General features: G+C 43.7%; 1 protein-coding gene across 5 annotated transcripts in view; it reads right to left on the minus strand.

The window, feature by feature from the left end:
• The window catches only part of RSU1 (Ras suppressor protein 1), a 203,775-nt gene extending 187,781 nt beyond the window's left edge, over positions 1–15,994 (minus strand). For 3 of the 5 annotated variants that reach the window (XM_030320478.1, XM_030320479.1, XM_030320480.1), the window contains exons 1-2: positions 15,851–15,962; positions 15,506–15,617 (exon numbers count right to left, since the gene is read on the minus strand). In XM_030320478.1, coding sequence (XP_030176338.1) covers positions 15,506–15,614 — 109 coding nt within the window. In that variant the 5' untranslated portion in view covers positions 15,615–15,617; positions 15,851–15,962. Of the gene's footprint in view, positions 1–15,505; positions 15,618–15,850 lie in introns of all 5 variants that reach the window. The other 2 variants (XM_030320476.2, XM_030320481.2) reach the window with 2 other exon arrangements.
• Between the last annotated feature and the right edge of the window lie 5,878 nt (positions 15,995–21,872).

The raw sequence follows: 21,872 nt of genomic DNA on the forward strand, positions 1-21,872 counted from the left end.
CCATACAGTGACAAGGTTATAGCTGAAAAACTACAATGATCAGACACTACTAAGGAGGAGTCTCTAGGGAAACTCAAAGACAACAGGAAAGACAAAAACAAGGATACTGGAGGAAATTCTAGCCTATGAATCCTGTAGCCATAGAAAACAAACCTTACACTAAAAGCCTTTTTACATCAGTTTTGTTTTCTTAAGACATCATGTCTGGCTTTCATCAAAATTACAAGGCATACTAAAAGGCAAAAAAAAAAAAAAAAAAAAAAAAAAAAAAAAGTCTAAAGAGACAAGGCAAGCAATAGAATCAGACTCAGATATGACAGAGACTTCAGAATTACCAGAACGGGAATGAATATAAAATAATTCTCATTGATATGTAAAGTGCAAAATTAGCCAGCATGCAAAAACACAAGAACACATGATGTAGGCAGAGGCGACTCTAAGAAAGAATCAAAGGAAATGTTAGAAATCAAAACAATGTAACAGGTATGAAAAAGGTCTTTGATGAGTACATCCGTAGACTTGACAGTCATGTGAGCTTGAAAATACGTCAACATAAACTTGACAAACTGAGAAAAAAAGAATGAAAATAATAGAACAGAATATCCAAAAACTAGGTGACAATTCCAAAAGGTGTAATATACATATAATGGGAATACCAAGGGGGGGAGGGGAAGGGGACCGCAGGGGTGGTGGTGATAAGGAACATGAAATATCTGAGGTACTAACGGCTGAGAACTTTCCAAAATTAATGATGGACACTAAACCAACAAACCAACATATCCTCTGTAGGTACTTACCCAAAGTTAAGGAGAGGATAATTACCTACAAGGATAATTACCAAAATAACTACACCTAGGCAGACAGTATTCTGCCAAAGACAAAGAGTAAACATTCAAAGAACACATGAAAGAGAGAAAAGAAGACAAAACACTACCTGACAGGAACAATAAAAACTGCCTTGGCCTTTTCTTTAGAAACCACGCAACAAAGGAGAGTACAGAGTGAAATATTGAAGCATTGAACAAGCAAGCCCACCAACCTCCAAGTCTACATCCAGCAAAATTATCCTGGACTTTCTCGCACTAAGAAAAATTGAGAGATTTGTCTTGAAAAAAAAAAAGTATTGAAGTTCTTCAGAGAAAATGATAAAGGTCAGAAACTCAAAACTACGTACAGAAAGGAAGAGCATTAGAAACATTATATAAAGTTATTAAATGGTCACACAGATAACAGTTTATAATTACAGCAACCAACGTTTTCATTGATTATTGCTTATGGATACGTACAATGAATGACAGCAACGTACTAAGTGACAAGAAATGGGAATGAGGATACTATTCACTAATTCAAAAAGATCTATGCGCTCCTATGTTTATTGCAGCATTATTTACAACAGTCAAAATAAGGAAGCAGTCTCAGTGTCCATCAATAGACAAATGGATAAGGAAGACATGGTCTACATATACATACACACCCACATACTCACACGAAATATTACACAGCCCTAAAAAAGGAGTGTGTTATGTCATTTAAGACAACATAAACAGACTAAAAGGGTATTATGCTCAGTGAAATAAGTCAGACTAGGAAAGACAAATGTTATATGATTCCATTCATAACTGGAATCTAAAAAAATAATCAATAAATGAATAAACAAAAGGCAGAATCAGACCTATAAATACAGAGAACAAACTGATGGTTGCCAGAGGGTAAGGGGGTGGGCAGCGTGGGCAAAATGGTGAAGGGGAGAGGGAGATACATACCAATTAAAAGACAGAGACTGCCAAATAAAAAACAAAATCAACTATATGTTGTCTGAGATAAATAAACCACTTTAAATATGAAGCCACTGATAGTCTAAAAGTAATAGAGCAAGATATACCATACTAACACTTAAAAACAGAAAGGAAAAGCCAGAGTAGGCATATTAATTCCAGATAGACTTCAGAGGAAAGAATATTATCAAGGATAAAGAGGGGATTACAGAATAAGGGGGTCACTGATCCAAGAAGACATAACAATCTTCATCGTGCATGTAAATAACACAGCATCAAAATAACGTAACGTAAAAGCTAACAGACCTGCAAGGAGAAACAGGCAAATCAACTATGGAAGTTGGAAATTCAACACCCCTCTATCAGTAATTGAAGGCCCAATAGGCAGAAAAGGAAAAACTAAGCAGCATCGATCAAGCGTACCTAACTGACATTTGTAGAATACTTCCTCAGCAGAATACATCAACAGGAGAATATACATTCTTCTCAGGCTCACATGGAACATTTACCAAGACAGACCACATTCCGGATATCTAACACGCCTTAACAAACTTAAAATAACAGAAATCATACAAAGTATGCTCTTGGACCACAATGAAACTGAACTAGAAAATAGTAATTCAAAAAATACCCAGCAAATCCCAATACGTGGAGATTAACAACGTACTTCTACATAATACATGGGTCAAAGAAGAAATCTCAAGAGAAACTTAGAATATTTTGAACTAAGTGAAAATTAACTATGACTTAGTAAAATGTGTGGAATCCAGCAAAAGCAGTGCTTACTGGGAAGTTTATAGCATTGACGCCTATATCAGAAAAGAATGATCATCTCAAACGAGTAATCTAAGCTTCCATTTTAGGAAACCAGAAAAAGGAGAACAAAATTAAATCCAAAGCAAACAGAAGAAAAGAGACAATAAATACCAGAGCAGGAATCAAGAAACTGCAAACAGGAAACCGGTAGAGAAAATCCCTGGGACCAAAAGTTGGTACTTCGAAAGATCAATAAAATTGATAAACCTTCAGGCAAGTTAGCTAGGAAGAAAAAAAGAGACCCAAATTTTGGAGGCAACCAGAAATAAAAGGAAGGTCATCACTACTGATCATATTAATGTTAAAAAGGATAATAAAGGATCATGAAGAACTCTACATCCATAGATGCAATGTAATCCCAATCAAAAATCACGGCAAGTTTATTCTGTGGATGTCAATAAATTAACTTTATAAATGGGTGTCAATAAATTAAGCTTTATATGAAAAAGCCAAAGACCCAGAATGGCCGATAAAATACTGGAGAAGAAAAGCAAACTCAAAGTCAGAAAACTGATACTACCCAACTTCAAAATTTACTATAAAGCCACTGTAATAAAGACAGCATGGTACTAATAAAAGAACAAACAGATCAATGGTCAGAACAGAGCCCAGAAACAGACAGGTACAAATACAGTCAAGTGATCTTTGACAAAGGAGAAAGGCAATTCCGTGGAAAAAAAGGTAATGTGCCAACAAGGGGTGCTCAAACAACGAGACATTCACATTCAAAGAAAAAACAAAAAGAATCTAGACACAGAACTTAATGCCTTTCACAAAAAATGAACTCAAGGTGTATCACAGACCTAAGTGTAAAATGCAAAACCTTAGAATAAAGAAAGGAAAAAATCAAATCAAGGTGGCCCTAGATTTGGAAATGACTTTTTATTCATAACACCAAACACTCTATCCAAAAGCAAAAAGGTGGTGAGACTTCATTAAAATTTAAAACTTCTTGGTGAAAGAAAATGGTAAGAAAACGAATAGAAAAGCCACAGACTGTGACAAAATTTATGCAAAGTAACTATGTGGTATAGGATTGCTATCTAATGCACACCGATTTTAAAACTCAACAATAAGAAAACAACCCAAATAAAAAGTGGACCAAGAAACACCCCTCATCAAAGAAGATACACAAATGGCAAATTAGTATGTGAAAATACTGTCCACACCTCATGTGATTAAGGAACCGGAAATTAAAACAAGATACCACTATACACTACTACAATGGTTAAAATCCGGAACACTGACATCACCACATTCAGGCAAAAACAGAACTTTAATACATCACTTGTGGGAACACAAAATGGTACAGCCACTTCTAAAGGCATTTTGTCGGTTTCTTATTAAACTAAATATACTTAGTCACCCAAAAATCTGTACATGAATGTTTACAGCAGCTTTATTCATAATTGCCCAAATTTTGGAAGCAACCTAGATGCCTTTCTGTAGGTGAATGGATAAGTAAACTGTGGTACATCCAGACAATGGAGCATTATTCAATAATAAAAAGGTATGTGAAAAAACAAGTGAATAAAAAAGCAAAAAGCAGGTCAGACCTATAAACACAGAATAAACTGATGGCTGCCAGAGGGAAGGGAAGGGAAGGGAAGGGAAGAGGGAGATAAAGGCTTCCAGTTATAGAATAAGGCATGAGTATAAAAGGTACAGCACAGGGAATATAGTCAGTGATCCTGTGATATAGTGTTGTATCCTGACAGATGAGAAGTACACTTGTAGGGAGCACAGCGTAAGGTATACAGACATTGAATCACTATGTTGTACACCTGAAACTAATGGAACATTGTGTGTCAACTATACTGAAAAAATTTCTAAGTAAAAAAAAAGATAGACGCTCTCAAGGCAAGAAAAGACACAGAAGAATCTTAAACACACAACGCTAAGTTAAAGGCGACTTTCTGTAAAGATTACATACTATGTAATTTCAACTATATGACATTCTGGGAAAAACAAAACTACGGAGACGTAAAATTTCAGTGGTTGCCTGGGGTTCGCAGGGAGGTAAGGAAAGAGAGAGGGAAAAATAAGTAAAGCAGAGGGGATATTTAGGGCAGTGAAACTCTCCTGCACGACCCTACGCATTGGTTAAAACCCACAGAGCCTTACAACACAGAGTAAACAGTAAACTGTGGACTACAGTTAACTTATGGACACTGGTCTGTCAATTTTAATAAATTACCACACTTATGCCAGATGCCAATGACAGGGGAAATGGTGGGGGTTTTAATAATAGAAGAAACTGCTTTAAAAAATAAAGTCCAGTTTAAAAAGAAAAAAGAAAAAAAGGAAGGGGGAGAGAATGGGGAAAGCATACACACAAAACAACTGTTTTCAGCACCATCAGCGGGGACCCTGGTATCGACCAAGTAAGTGAGATATTCCAATTCTACCACTGTTTGTAGCCCCGAGAATCAGGATGCTCAGTGTAGAAGGAAACAGATGTGGAGCGTGAAGAATAACAGCCTTACGGTCCTACATTCGAATTGGAATTCATTAGTATCTTCTCCTTCAAAACATACTCTTCTTAGCCATGTCCATTAAAAAAGCCTAAAAACCACCCATGACCCAGCAGGAAGAAGTACGCGTGGAGCCCAGTTTGGGCCTAAAATACTTCCCACTAAGACATACAAGCAAAACCAGGGTTTCTCAGAGGACTGGCCGATTCTAGGTCTGGGGCAGGAAGTGACAGACACGTCGGGGACGGCTTGGTACCTCACGTGGCAAGGAGGTTGGCGGAGACGGTCTTGCAAACGGAAAGTCCATGTCAAATGGATGGGAGAGCAAAGTAGAAGAGGCTCCCACGGGGCAAAAATGAACAACAGGCGTTTGAACGAGGACAATGGCTGCACAGCTATGGTGCGCAAGCAGGCAAACACACTCTTTTAAGAAGCAAAAATTCTCATACCTGCTTCTACACTCAGAGCTTCTCATGTAATTGGCCTGGGGTGTGGCCTAAGCATTAGAAACTTTAAAGGTCCCCTAGGGTCTAATTCGCAGCCAAGTTTGCGAGCTAATAGCATAGAAGGTATTGGTCAACAGACAAGGTCCTTCTCAGAGACAGGCTTGAGGTGTGGTGTGAACAAGCCTTCTGGGAAGACGGCCCGGCCGGGCCGGGCCAGCACGGTCTGTGAGATCTCATTATGCGTTAACAATGTTCACCCTTTGCCCATCACAGAAGTTTCCAGTATCCTCCCTATTTGGGGAAATCTTGCCTTCCATTTTTACAAGTATGTAAGAGCACATTCCAGACCCAACAATTCCACTCCTGGGTCCACAACCCACAGAAATGACCGTGTGTGTGTTCACCCAAAGGCATGGGCTCATAGGTTTACAGCAGCACTATTCATAACTACCCTCATCTGGAAACGATCCAAATGCCCATCAACAGCAGAGTGGAGGAATAAATAGGGGCAGAACTCACACAGCGGATCCAAACCCAACTTTACGGCATGAATGACTGTCACGTGATGCTAAGCAAGAGAATCAGACACTCAAGAGTGTGCACATATAATCCTCTTTTTAATTTTTTTTTTTTTTCTTGAGAGAGTATGCGCAGGGGAGGGGCAGAGAGAGAAAAATCCCCAGCAGGCTCCACGCCCTGCACGAAACCCAACTCAGGGCTCAATATCACAACCCTGAGATCCATGACCTGAGCCCAAATCGAGAGTCAGACACTTAAAACCGACTGAGCCACCTAAACACCCATATTATCGTCTTTTATTTAACGATGCGCAAAAACAGGCAAAACTATGCCTTCAGGGTCAGGACGGTGTTTATCCTTGAGGGGACAGTGACTGGGAGAAGAAAGGCTTCCGGGCTCTCGATCGTGTTATTTCTCGGTTTAAGAATGTGTCAGGCTGTACAGTGACACGTGCACTTACCCAAATGGTTGCTTCAAGAGTTTTTTGGAAGTGGATATTTTTTTAGAGTGTGTGTAAGTGAGGAAGAAGAAGTTTCCTGCTTCCTCGGCCCGATCGGCCTGAGCACGGGCAGGTCGGCATCCCCAAATGCGCTCCTTCATCGACACCGAACTGTTAGTCCACAGACGGCAGTACCCTGGCATCTATGACAGAACCGGACTGCTAGCGGTCGCTCACTGTGCACCTGCTGAATTAGCCGCTCTGTCCTTGTATGTGCATGCGCCCGTCGAAAAGGTTAGTGACAGGAGGCAAGACAGCAGCTAAGAACACAGCTTCTGAAGTCTGACGGCCTGGGTTCAAATCCTGGCTCTCTTTGTCATTAGCTGTGTGACTGGAAGTTAACTTCTCTAAATCTGCTTCCTCAGCTATAAACTGGATGAGGATGAAGACAACAATCATAATGAAACTGTGGGTTTAAAAGAACTCATCCATAAGGAGAGCTTAGTACAGTACCTGGTGCCTGGTAGGCAATGTGTGTTTGAACATTTGTGTGTGTGTGTGTATTACTATACTACGTATATATGGCACTGGCTGAATGCATAAGTTATTTGCCCAGTGCGGTGTTTTTAAGGAATTCTGAAACTGACGGCCTTGAGGTCAGGTCTGTGGCCCCAGTCGGCCCTGGAAATCGTCACTCCTAAACATCTGAGCCAGGCCCTCATTGTACTTCAGGGGTGCAAAAACGTGCCACAGTGTTACAGAAGCGTCCGACACACTGCAGCGTGTACCCCACCACCAGGAACTTATAGACCCTACATAACCTTCCGACTCGCCATCTGTAAGATGCTGACAATTACCATGTGCACCACAGGGTGATAGAATTCAAGTGTAACAACCACTCACCCCGACATAAACACGTGTAGATCATTCAGAACCTCTGGTGTAGACGTTATAAGCTGAATTGTGGCCCCTCAAAATTCATATGCTGAAGCCCTAACCCCCGGTGTCTCAGAATGGGGCTGTATCTGGAGACAAGACCTTTAACGAGGTGATGAAGTTGACACAGGGCTGTTAGGGTGAGCTGTCATCCAAGCTGAGTGGTGTCCTCCTGAGAAGAGGAAAGTGGACACGCAGAGAAACACCACACACATGTGCGCACAGAGGAGAGACCGTGTGAGGACGCAGTGAGGGAGCCGCCATCTTTAAACCAAGCAGAGAGGACTCAGAAGAAACCAACCCTACTGACACTTTGAGCCTGGACTTTCGGCCTCCACAACTGCGAGGCGTAAATGCCTGTTCCGTAACCCCCTAGGCTGCGGGGTTTTGTATGGAAGCCCTGGCAGACGAATAAAGCAGGGAATGTTATACTATCATTTGTCTTCCTGGTTTAACCAACACCTCCAATCCAAAGTACTCTTTTACATCGGTAGGCATCACACACGGGTGAAATCCGCCCAAAGGGGGCCCTGCAGATTCCATTTCTCTTGTGTTTCATTGAGAGAAATGCACTGACTGGTCAGCACCTCTCCATTCAGAAGCCCCTGGGTCTCCAATAGGGTTCAGGCCTGCAAGGTAATTATGAAACATGACAATATTAAAGATACTGGGAATCAGAACATAACAAAGGTGAGGTTGCTTTGACTGTGAAGTTCATGGAAGTACCATAAAGGGGGCTATCTCTACCCAAAGGAGGCGGCATGAGGAGAAAGGAAGCAACCGCCTAGGTAGCACTGGATGACAGAGCAGGAGGAGGTGTAGAATGTCCTGAGGAAAACAGAGGCTCAACAGTGACCTCTGCCGGCCAGACACTTGATCTACATGGGGCAGGAAGTCCCAAGAGAAGCCCTGAGGAAAACACAGTCTCAACAGTGACCCCTGCAGGCCAGGCATTTCATCTACATGGACTGTTCCTCAGCCACATCTTTATGCTGAAATTGCTTTAAAGAATAAAAATAAACCAGGGTGCCCAAACGTGCTATTCAAAGCAAAGGTCATGTAAAGAAATCATCTCTAGCTTTTGCTTGGCAAAACTATAACTATAGGAGTGGATCTCCTATAACCAGATAAAATTTCTTTGAACCAGGTTCCTGTAAATTTATGGAAAGAGGAGATGTGATGCGGCTCTCAATAGTAACCATATCGATTTTAGCACTGATGAGCACAATTAAGAGCTGGCTGTAATGGCAAAGCGGTGGGTGTTAACAGTTTCTGATGCTAAAAATCCAACTACTGCAGATTGATTATATAGTTCACAGTTTTCTTAACATAGCAAATATCAATTTATCAATGGACAGTTTAAAGTTTCAGTAGGTAGGAAACTCCCAGAGACTTGGCTTGGATAGCACCCATCCTGAAAAAATGCTAGGAAGTTCAACACACAGTTATTGGGGGATTTGTGGTACTTCACTTAGTCGAAAATGGCCACCATTTTTCAATGCCTGTCATTCTGCATAGACACAAGCACATCACCACCAACATCCTGTGAAATGCCCTGCTGCCTCCCCAACTACCTCCCACGTTGACCAAGGCTCTGAATTTGCCGTGTGAGGCCACGGTTCTTCCTCCTGACCTTGTCACACCAGACATGCCCATCTAACTTCCTGGCAATTCTCAATCGGGTAGGGAATGAGGCACTGGGTGCCCAGACACCATGCAGCAGAGAGATAAGCAGGCGAAGGTCACTGGAGAAGCACCATTACCGAGAATTCTAAAAGCTAAACAGACACTGCTTTGCATTTTTTTTTACACAATCATGGATAAAACAGATTTTCAGATATCAGAAATAGTGAAGATGAAGACGAATACGTGCCATGCTACTGAACTAAAGTGTGTGGCCCCAAAATTCATATATTGAAACCTAATCCCTATCTGTGATGGTATCAGGAGGTGGGGACTTTGGGAGGTGATGAGGTGAAAAGGGTGGAGCCCTTAGGAATGGGATTAGCGTCCTTGTAAAAGACACCTGAGAGAGGCTCATTCTCCAGTCACCATGTGGAGGTTCTACGAACCAGGAAGTGAATCCTGGAAGCGAATCCTCCAGGAATAATGAATCCGCCCGCGCCCTGACCTTGGACTTCTAGCCTCCAGAACTATAAGAAATAAATTTCTGTTGCCTGTAAGCCGCCCAATCTAAGGCACTGTCACGACAGCCAAACGGACTCAGACATGATGCACCAGATGCCCTACTAGGTACTTTACAGATAATGACTCACAGCGAGTCTCTGAAGTAGCTACTTTACTTTCATCATCCCCACTTTATAGATGAGAAACCTGAGGCGCGGAGAAATGACGTGACTTGCCCAAGGTTACACAGCTAGTAACAAAAAAGCTGCTTCCAAAAAATAAGAGGCCAAGGCTGACCGAAGCCGCAACGTCAATTGACTCATTATTAAATGTTCAGGCACACCAAAGGCATCATATTTTTTCTTCCTTTATTTCCTATCTGGATGAGACATTTTCCGTTTTTACACTGTCCTAAAATCAGAACTAGAACACTGAGCAGTTTATAGCACGTTCCTGATGGTTGTAACCAGGCTTCCCTCTGGAGAGTCAGGGAGGGGGCCGTGTAGGGGAGTCCTGGGTCGTGTTCCCTCCCCTGCGCTGTGCTTTCTACCCTAGCCTGCAGAGGCACAGCTCTTAGCAGAGAGCAATCCTTCTGGGGGAGCTTTCTCCAAGCACTGTGCCAGGTACAGAGGCAAGAGAGGCGCGCACACCAGGCCCAGAGGAGACATGTAAACCAGGCTGGATGGGACGGTGGGTTAAAAACAGCACCGAGGTGGGGAAGTGGATGGATCAATCATACCGTCTGCCAGCAAGCACTGACAGGGGTACAGGAGGCTGGCTGGGGAGAAGAGGGGAAAGGGCTTCCCAGGCCAGGATACCACAGGGTTAAAAACACAATGGTGGGCGTATCTGTGCAAGTTAGAAAAATAAAAAAGGAAAGGTCTTACTAAGAATTATAGCTAACGTGACATGTCCTACAGCTCCTTTATCTTTCCTCGAAGACAGCCTATAATGATAAGAAAGTACTAAGGGGGTGACCACGTCCAGGTTTAACAGAGCTTGTGAAACAGCCCTTCCAGAAAACCCATGATTATGTTTGTTGATTATCTTGCATGGTCCTTTAGAAAGACCACTGCCTCGGGGCGCTTGGGTGGCTCAGCGGGTTAAGCATCGACTTCGGCTCAGGTCATGATCTCACAGTTCGTGAGTTCGAGCCCCGTGCCGGGCTCTGTGCTGCCAGCTCAGAGCCTGGAGCCTGATTCTGATTCTGTCTCCCTCTCTCTCTGCCCTTCCTCTGCTCTCACTCTGTCTCTCTCTCTCTCAAAAATAAACAAAACATGGGGTGCCTGGGTGGCTCAGTCGGTTAAGCGTCCGACTTCAGCTCAGGTCACGATCTCGCGGTCCGTGGGTTCGAGCCCCTCGTCAGGCTCTGGGCTGATGGCTCAGAGTCTGGAGCCTGCTTCTGATTCTGTGTCTCACTCTCTCTCTGCCCCTCCCCCGTTCATCCTCTGTCTCTCTCTGTCTCAAAAAATAAATAAACGTTAAAAAAAATAAAATAAAAAAATAAACAAAATATTAAAAAAAAAAAAAGAAAGACCACTGCCTTGAAGGTGAGTTATTTTTCTTTATAATTTATCTGAAAGATATTTTAGCCTAACCTGAAAAAAAACCACCAAAAAACTGATAAAGGTTTGACATCCAGAGGGCAATACACTTGAAGAGATAAAACAAAAAAAAAAAAAAAAAGTCACAAAAGACTTAAATAAAAGAAATGAAAAAAAGTCTCCCTGGCTACTAATGGGATTCTCTGCTCCCACAGAAGCTGATTACAGGGCCCTTCAAAAGCGGCTTTATCATCCAGGTGAGGACAGCTGCACACCGCACAGGTCTGCAGCGAAATCTCTTCAATAAAGAGAACAAAATTGCTACCATTACTCTTGGAAGCTTTAAGGAGAATGTGTGTGCAGATTTCATGCCACATAGGAAAAAAAAAATGAGAAGGAAAATAAAATGAGGGAGTAATTTCAAAGAAAGAGCAACCCGAATCTTTAGGAATCCTAGGCCAAAGTGCCAGATGCTTCGGGATCTGTAAAGTTACCACAGAAAACGTCAACATCTGACACAAATGCCTGACCCAGCCTAACGAGCCCGCTCTCCTTGGTCCAGACTGTCGACTGCGACGGAACTGGTTACATCTGAGGCTTATGGGCTCTATCTGGATATTCCTACTAAAGTCCACATTCACTATATGCTCACGCAGTACCAGGCGAGGTGCTGAGCACTTGACATGCATCAGTGCCCTCGTGGCTAATCCGGTCCTACGAGGTGGGCACTTACATTTCCATGTGATGATGAGGACTCAGAGAGGTTAAGTAGGTTCTCTGAAGTTCCACAGTATGAAGATCTGAACCCAACCTATGCAACTCCAGGGCCCCACTGGTAAGCACTGTATTCTCCCACTTGAAGGCTGGGGGGGGGGGGGGGGGGGGGGAAGGGCTGGCTCTGCCCAGAATCTGGCTGGATGGAAAACAGTAGCATCTGTCTGATGTCTGTCTCTGGCCCATGAAGACTTCCCCATCAAAGCTTTTGGGACCTGAACGCTTGAAAATATTTTTTAAAGACAATTTACCATCTCAGAGAAAGCAAAGTGCTGCATTTATAAGACACGATTCTCCCACGCAGAAAGACGGTTCACGCGCTTCAAGGAAGTACAAAACCTCCATTCTTAGTTTCAAAACTTATTTCTTATCTTTTGAGAAACTAAACAAAGTAAAGGATAATGAAGGGAAAACTTGAGACACAACGACCATTCCCTACCCATGCAAATGAATCGTTCCCCGTGGTGAATCTTCATGCTAAGACAGAAAACCTCATGGTTACAGTTAAAGTTTTACCAGTAAAGAAATAGGGGAATTCTTATGCTACAGTTTAAGTAACCAGGTCAAACACTTTAATATCTAGATTGTTAAAATATACACAGTAAGCATTATGCGTACTACCAATAAATGAACCCCAGTCAAGAAATGGGCTTCTGGAGGCATCCTGGAAGCTTCCAGACTCCAGGAGTCCAGAAGTCAGGCAGTTACAGCAGAGAGGGGCCACTCTGTGGGTCTCCACACACCCCAGAAGCTGGAGGAGGTCGAAATCTCCGAATTTACTCCCCCAACTCCCCGAGATGCAGCCTTGCTCTTCCTTAAGCTACTTCCCTGGGAGAATAAGGATCTTGCTCTGCACCACCTGATATTACACCGGAAACAGCTTTCTCAGGAAGCAAGTGGCTATCTTTTCTTCTTCAGTAAAAGCCAAGGCTTCAAAGAGATAATGCGAGTGAACCGAAATAGCTATGCCACTCTCCCTACTTATAAATATTACATCAAGAAACGTCTTCAAAGCCGAGGGCTAGAAAGCTCCTCGGCCATGATGGGGAGCAGAAAGCCACGGGGCCACAAGTACAGCAGAGAGAGGCCTCCCGCTCGCGCTCGCCATCCTCGGTTACAGCAGAGCCTCCGGCGGTCACCATGACCTAAGCAGAGCCGGGAAGGGGCAGCACAGGCACACATCCAGATCTGCAACTGCCAATTCAGTCCCGGGGACAGTGGCTCTGTTGCTGCCCCCAAGATGCCATCACCACTTGAGAGAGGCCAACGCATCTCAAGAGGCTGAGATGCTAATTAGCACAAAAGCTAAAGCTGGAGGGCAGGCATCTTAGGGTCACCAAATACAAACACTCTAGGACTTCTCGCCCCCCTTCCTTCTGCAGAGATGGTTCAAGAGCACCAACGCCCATCTGTCCTGGGCACAAACCACGCGTTCACAGTAAAGTTGACTCTGCTCTCTCCATGCCTAACCAGGAATCCATCATCTTTTAGGTCTCCTGGATATCTCCCCTCCTTCTCCAAAGTCACGTCCTGGTCTGGGTCTCATCAACTCTCGGGCCTAATCCGTCAGGCTTTCCGTGATCCATCCAACTTTTCTGAGCACCCACTGTGTCCCCGGCACTATAGAGCAGACAAGTATGAGTACCACATGACAGCGTTGCCCCCACTCTCCAATGTGGACGAGAGACATCTCCATGAAGAACACATCACAGTCCCGTGTAACAAGAGTCACGAGGCAAGGCATATCCAACTTCACAGGGAAAGGGCGGTGTTTGCTCGACACAGACAGAGAGGGCTTCACAGAGGCTATGACGACTAAGCTGACTCTTGACAGATAAGTAAAAAGATGTGGGGGGGAAAGGAGAAGAAGAAAACAATACTTCGAAAGCACAAAGACCTGAAAGAGTGTGCCCTGGTTCGGGACGGGCAATCTGTTCAGTGTGGCTGGGAAAACAAATGCGTGGAAAGGACAGGCACTAAGGTAGGTTTCGGTCAGATTCAGAATGGCTCTGCCTGTCACGCCAAAGAACCTGGAGCATTACTGTTGGTAATGAACAACCAGGAGAAGTGTTGAAGGGAGAAGGTCCAACCTTAAGCCACGTTCTGCCTGAAGAAGAGTTTTATTTCACCTATAAATTATTTTTCAGGGCGTCCGGGTGGCTCAGCCGGATGAGCATCTGACTTCGGCTCAGGTCATAATCTCGCAGCTCATGAGTTCGAGCCCCACGTCGGGCTCTGGGCTAACCGCTCGGAGCCTGCAGCCTGGAGCCTGCTTCAGATTCTGTGTCTCCCTGTCTGTACCTCCCCCGCTCATGCTCTCTCTCTCTCTCTCAAAAATAAATAATAAACATTAAAAAAATTATAAGGAAATTATTTTTCAAATTTTGGAATTGGCTGTCAACATCTAAAACTTAGGAAATTTCATATAAAAATCTGGATTCTTGGCTTCTTAAAAAACAACTCTGGCAACACTAAATCCACATCCCCAGGTGGTGACAATTGTTTGGATGTGAGTAGCAGGTGTAGCAGCTGCCCCCTTCAGATGAGATACCTCTTATGAAGTCCATGACCACCTTCACCTGGCCCCAATGGACATGCGACTTTGCAATCTCTGGTTTAGAGAGCTACACAGTAAGGTATGTTGCAGAAAAGCAACACTTGAAAACAAAAGTGGGTAAACAGGCTCAGCAAAACTGGAAGAGGGAAAGTTAGGGAGACATCACAGTAGCACAAGAAGGCGGTAACAAAAGCCTCAACTAAGTAGAATAAAGAGCCAAAAAAGGGTAGAGAGTCAAGAAACGTTTAACATACTCCAGGCATAAGAATAGTGATCACATAACTTTTCTGTGGCAATTGTTCAAGGATCAGAAACTGTATTAGGAGAAAGGAAGCATGATTCAAAAATTATTTTCTTTTTTTAATGTTTATTTAATTTTTTTAAGTTTATTTATTTTTCACAGAGAGAGAGAGAGAGAGAGAGTGAGAGCGTGAGCTAGAAGGGGCAGAGAGAGAGGGAGACACAGAATCCGAGGCAGGCTCCAGGCTCCGAGCTGTCAGCACAGCCGGACGAAGGGCTCGAACTCACAAAGGGTGAGATCATGACCTGAGCTGATGTCGGCCGCTTCACTGACCCGAGCCACCCAGGCGCCCCAATGTTTATTTTTTTAAGAGAGAGAGAGAGCTTGCGAGCCTGCCCGCAAACAGGGGAGGGGCAGAGAGAGGGAGAGAGAAATCCCAAGCAGCAAACTCAAGAACTGTAAGATCATGACCTGGACAGAAACCAAGAGTGGGTCTGACGCTTAACTGACTGAGCCACCTAGGCGCCCCAAAATGATTTTCAATTGAAAATAAAGTGGGTATTAAGCACACTGTGTGGGAAATCCACCCAAATGCAAACGATCAACACTGATAACAATGAGGTACAGCTACACCTATCTGTGTGATTCTTTCCCTGGACTCTCAGGTTCATCTTCCAATCGGAACGGAGCGTAATTCTGATTGCAAACTTTCTGGGCTAAGCTCTCCACAAGCGAGGTTGACAAGCAGGGAGCGGGATGTAAATCTTTACAACCTCTCATACCACGGCCGGCAGCTACTTGGAAAATTTGTAAACCCTCCAGCGGCTCCAAGGGGAAGACCCTGCCCGAGAACTTACACAAGCCGTTGACATCCAGCATGTTGGAGATGCCCCGGTCACTCATGTCCACTTCCGGCTGGTTCTTCTCCCGGCTCTCCTCCACCAACTTTTTCAGAGACTTGGACATGTTCTGTAGCAATAACAACAAGCACGTGGGCGACGGTCAGGGCGGTGCAGGGAGAGAAAGGGGAGACGCCCCGGGCTGGCACTGTCCAGTTTTCCCCCAGGCTTGGATGGTGGGCAACGGCCGGCAGGGTCCGGGTGCAGGGAGGGGGCGGGGCGGAGCAAGAGCGTGGGAAGCGTCCAGTACTACTCCGGTGGCGCGGGGAGAGGCGAACCCAAGTACAAACCACACACACTCACCGCGGAAGGCAGCACCTAACAGGTGGGGCGAGAGAACCACAGGTTTCCGCAGGGCTCACTTGAGTGGCAAGAGATGCACTCGTTCGGAGCAAAACGCGGACCGGAACGGGGAACACGCCCTGTCCCGGAGCTCGGCGCAAGCGCACACCCTACGGCTCGCCGCTCCACGCCCCGCCCGCGCCTGACCCTTTCCAAATTAGGAAAACAGTTTACTAGACGTGGCTCTAGGGTGAGGCTCCGCCCACAAAGGAATGTGTACCCGGGGGCTGACCAATCACGTCCGTCATTTGGCCTGGAGACTCCGCCCCACCCCGAGGTTCGTTCGTCCCCCGGAATGCCTCTGGGTTTGCAATCCGCGCGGACCCGCCTGGGAGCCTGCGCAGTAGTATTGGCGCAGGCTCGGTTCGTGGGCCGAAGCACTGAGTGCTTTGGGCGGAAGCGGGAAGGTTTGGAGGGGGATTGCGGGGTGAGGGTGTTGTAGCTGGGCTTGGGAGGTGGAGAAGCGAGAAGTTGCCTCTCTTTGTACTTCTTCTATAACGGAGGTTCCATTTATCAGCAGTCGTTGCCTCCCGCTGTATCAGGAGCTCAAACGCAAGAACTGCACGGGGTCTGTATTCCCAGCACCCAGCTCGGAGTCCCGGACCTCTGTGTCACATGAAGGGGAATACACACAGATAAATGACTTCTCTTTTCTTATTACTACACTCAAAATTATGACATATTTTAGTTTGCTTTCTATTGAATGATGAGTTTTTAAATGCAATTTTCATTGTTGGTTTTTTGTTTTGTGTGTGTGTGTGTGTGTGTGTGTGTGTTTACTGGAGTTTCTAACTGCTTTTCTTTTTCTTCCTGTAAGCTTCTTTATCGTATCTCCCGTTGATTTAAATCCACTCAATTCTTCTTGAAGACTTTAGGAACCTACTACCTTTCTGCTCTAACTTAGACTAATTATTTCTGCTCTTCCAGCTGAGAGCTGATCTGTGGTTTCTTTAACCGGGTTCCTGGGTTTAAACAGACCTTTCTTGTATACATCTTGCTGGAGTACCGCTCAAGTAAACTTCTCTGTGACCATGTATAGGAGGCACAAATTTTGAGTAGCTCTGTGTTTTAAAATGTTCTTGTTTTGCCCAACCCTTTCTTATTTGCCTAGCATGGAATTCTAGGTTCAATATCAGTTTCTCTTAGATCTCAAAAGCATAGTTCGATCGATCTATGCTTCCAATGTTGATGCCCAGAAATGTGTCAATCTCCTCCAGTCTTTGCGGGAGAACTATTGTTTTCTCTTGGGAAGCTTTTGTGATCTTTGAATTGTTTATCATGTTCTGAAATGCCACCATAATCTAATTGGGGGTCTTTTTAAATTTAATCTGTTTAGCATCCGTTTGGGCCCTTCCAGCTGAAGATTCATTTCTCTCTTCCTCTCTGGAAATTTTTTTCTGTTATTTCTTTGAAATGTCTTTCCAGCCATTTTCTCTGATTTCGCACCTTCAGGAAATCTGTCAGAGGGCAGCATCCTAGGACAATTTCCTATAGGTATCTTGTTTTCTACCTCATGTATTTCATTAATTTATCTTTTTTTTACTTAACGTTTTCGGAGATATCTTAATGTTGTCTTCCAAACCTTCTATTAAAATTTTAAGAAGTTCTGGCTATTAACTAAAAATACTGCCTAAGATCTCCTCCTTGATTACATTAGCCCCGAACTTTTGTTTGATGAGCGCACTCTTCTCAAATATCTCTGAGGATAACACTTATTAAAAAAAATTTTTTTTAATGTTTATTTATTTTTGAGAGAGAGAGAGAGAGAGAACGAGTGAACAGGGAGGGGCAGAGAGAGGGAGACACAGAATCTGAAGCAGGCTGCAGGCTCTGAGCTGTCAGCACAGAGCCCGACACAGAGTCTCCACCTAATGGGGCTCCATCTCACAAACCTGGAGTCATAATCTGAACTGAAGTCACAGGCTTAACCGACTGAGCCACCCAGGTGCCCCTCTGAGGATAACAATTTTCAGATTTCTCTTCTGTTGACTGAATTGTGTTTTCTTGTGCCCTTTTTCTGTTAGGTTATCCAGTGATTTCGCATTCACACGACTGCAGGTCTTCCTGTCTGGTGATTCTTGGTTGTTTTTTCATATTCACGCATGAAGATCCGAGCTAATTTTTCTAGATAGCCAGGGTGTGGTTGTTTTCCTCTTTTATTTGTGATGCGTATTTGTTTCCTTCCTAGGTCAGCATTAATTTTACCTGGGCTGTGGGTTAAATTTCTCCAGAGGAGGTGTCCCAGTTTTGTGCCTGCGGTGTAGTCACATGGCTGCCTTTGCGGGGGCAGGGAGACGGTGAATGGCGTGCTCCGGCTAATACAGTACTTGCGTTGCTGGTCTCACCTCCTCACGCTGCACCTGCCAGCCCCATATCCACGTAGTGCCTGGAAAGCCGATTCCCAATTCTGCTGCATATCTGTCTGGAAATTACTTTGGGCCGCAGTTTCTTTTTTTTTCTGATTCACTTGTCATCATGCTTTCATTCACTTCCTCTTTTCCAGAAATTTATTTTCATTTCTTCATAATTCTCCTCTCCTTCCCTTCACTTTTTCAAGTACACTTTTTTTTTTTTTTTTTTTTTTTTTGAGAGAGAGACAGAGAGCACATGCGCATGTGTGAGCGAGTGGGGAAGGGGCAGAGGGAAAGGGAGAGAAAATCCTAAGTAGGCGCCATGCGGCCAGTGTGCAGCCTGATGCAGGGCTCAGTCTCACCACCGTGAGATCATAACCTGAGCCGAAATCAAGAGTTTGACACTTAACCAACTGAGCCACCCAGGTGCCCTTTGCCAGTGTAATTATTAATAAAACACGTCCCTAAGTTCCAGAATTTTATAACACGGAAACGGGGCCCAGGCTCCTTGGATATGTGACCTGTGCAGTAACACAAAGTTCCATGCTTAGCTGGGCCCCATGTTTGGTTTAATGCTCTGCTGTCACCATCTTGAAATGTCTAATAAGATTTGAACAAGGGGCCCTGAGTTTTCCTTTTGGACTGGGCCCTGCAAATTATGTAGACAGTCATGCATGCAAAAGTTAATATTTATCAGAGCTTAAATCCCTTCCACAACCTCACTGCCAAGTGCTCTGTGCTTACATACAGTCTGTGCTTCAATACTTCCTTCCCATTGGGAGAAATGTTCTACCCCCCACCCCCAGCCCACAGAGTGCTCCAATCAAAGATAGATATGGAAGATGCCTGGGCCACACGAGGTACACTAGATTATGGCAACTAGCAAATTTACATAAATTATTACATGTCATTAATTTAAAAAATGCCTTTTTATTCTCTAGACTTCTATACATTTATGTATAGTTATCAAATTAAAATTTGAAAAACCAATTTTTCATGAAATATCCAATAGTTAATATATCATTTTTCTTCCAATAGCTTCCTCTTTAAATGGATAGCCATGGGGTGATTTGTAATCCCATAGGTAAAAAGTTTTTTTTCCATTATTTTGGATGCTGTTGTATAATCTCTATTTTTTTACTAAACTAACAGCAATTACATTTAAAATTTTTTTTCTAGGTCATATAACAATCTTTTTTAATAACTTTGATAGGCCTATGAAAATACTTTATAATAATATTTAATAATATCTCATATTTATTAAGTTCACACCTACTGCTTCAGGCTGAATGGGAGTCACACTCTTGGGTGGTTGTCAAGGTTAGAATCATAGCTCTGTCACTCAAGTTTTATATAAGTTTTCATACCTCATTTTTCTCAACTGTAAAATGGGGGTGATCATTCTTAGTGTTTTATTTCAATGAGTGATATATGAGAATGACACCTCGCAGAGGGCAAGTGTTACATAGATATTTGTTCTAATTATTCTTTGGGTTTTTTTTAAGTTTATTTATTTTGAGAGAGAGAGGGAGGGAGCACCTGGGAGCAGGGGAGGGGCAGAGAGAGAGAGAGGAGAGAGAGAATCCCAAGCAGACTTTGTACTCTCAACATGGAGCCCAATGTGGGACTTGATCCCATGAACCATGAGATCGTGACCTAAGCCAAAATCAAGAGTCAGACGCTCAACGGACTAAGCCACCCAGGCATCCCAGTTCTAATTTTTCTTAATATAATTAATATTGTTAGTACTCCCTTGGTAAGTGTGTGACATATTTTTAACAAATTCCTTCCAGTAAACGGAGTTGAAATGTAATAGAAAATTATGGCAAATTATGACATCTCTTAGCCCCCAACTGTCACTGGCCCCGACCATGCCCTAGGGATTCACAAGAATGCCTGGAGTGACAGAATATTCCACTGGGTCCAGAAAGAGCCAGTGGTGGCCTCTTGCTGAGCTACCTCAAGGGTAAGTCTGGCCAATGATGGCTAGACTTACCCTTGAAGACTAAAAGGCATGAGGTTTGTTCTTCCTGCTAAGGTCCAGTTGTTTAGGGAGACAAAGACTCAAAGGGGAAAGAGATCAGGTAGGAGTGGAAGCCTGGCTCGCCCCAGTCCTGGGTTGCCAGATATAAGCAGGTAGGGATGGGTATTACCAGGAGAACTGAAATCAGATCGTGCTGGAACAGGGTCCTAAAGCCACCTTCTATGCCAAGCATCAGCCTTTTGTTTGCTGGATCCTGGGGAGGCCGGAGGGGCGAGGTGGGTACTGGAGTTTGTCTCTTGTCCCTGCCCTGCTCTTCTCAAGTTCCCAATGTCACCTAGAGTGGGATGGGGTCAGAAGGTAACCATGAGACTTTCTCAGTTCGGTGTGTGATCAGTTGTGAACAGTAGAACTTTCCCTTGCTTTACATTTGTACTTGCTTGTATTCCTTCAGACCCACGCAGACTATCACGTTCCATTAACTTCCAAGTAAGACCTCCCCTCACCCACCCCTCAAACTCATTCATTTTATGTTATAGTTTTTTGGATTCCGCTTTATGGCCTGCAAGCAGCACTTGGGTGTATCTCGGTATTTAACAACCAGGAGGCCTGCACCAGTGTGAACTTGTTGATTGTTAGCTCTGTGCAGGGCTGATCGCTCCCGATGGAGCTCCGTGATCATGCAGTTTGGGAGGCAGAAAGTTATCACTTGACCACCAGATCTGGGAAGGTGGCTTAATAGAAGTTTTACCAGCTAAGGAAATTAAAAATTTTGCCTCAGGACAGGCTCAGGAAACCAGACAAGATGGACGTGGGTAATGGGGTTTTTGAAGTAGGAGGACATCAGTTATATGTATGGCTGTCTTGTTCACTACTTTATCCCTGGTTGTTCTTAGTACATGTCACGTAGTAAATGTTCAGTAAGTATGTATAAATAAGTGAATTAAAACAGAACCAGCGGAAATTAGATGCATCTTATTAATGGGAGATGATGTGATCTTACATATAAAAAACCCTAAAGATTCTACTAAGAAAACAAACTGTTAGAACTAATTAGTGAATTCAGTAAAGGAGCCGGATGCAAAATCAACATACAGAAATCAGTTGCATTTCTATTCACTAACAACAAACTGAGAGAGTAAAAAAGCAATCCCAATTACAACTGCATCAAAAACAATAAAAAAAGAACACTTGGGAATAAATTTAACCAAGGAGGTGAAAGACCTGTACATTGAAAACTGTAAGACAATGATAAAGAGATTGAACAAGACGCAAATAAATGTAAAGATATCACATGTTCTTGGGTTGGAAGAATTAATATTGTGAAAACATCCGTATTACCCAAAGCAATCTACAGATTCAAAGCAATCCCAATAAAAATTCCGAACTCATTTTTCATAAAAATACAAAAACAATCCCCAGATCAGTCCCCAGAAAAGATTCTACATAGCCAAAACAATTCTGATTAAAAGAAAAAGATGGGGTGCCTGGGTGGCTCAGTCGGGTAAGCATCTGACTTTGGCTCAGGTCACAATCTCAGAGTTTGCGGATTAGAGCCCCGCTTTGGGTTCTGTGCTGACAGCTCAGAGACTGGAGCCTGCTTCGGATTCTGTGTCCCTGTCTCTCTCTGCCTCTCCCCTGCTCGCTCTCT

Source organism: Lynx canadensis, chromosome B4, assembly GCF_007474595.2.
Source record: "Lynx canadensis isolate LIC74 chromosome B4, mLynCan4.pri.v2, whole genome shotgun sequence".
Lineage (NCBI taxonomy): Eukaryota > Metazoa > Chordata > Mammalia > Carnivora > Felidae > Lynx > Lynx canadensis.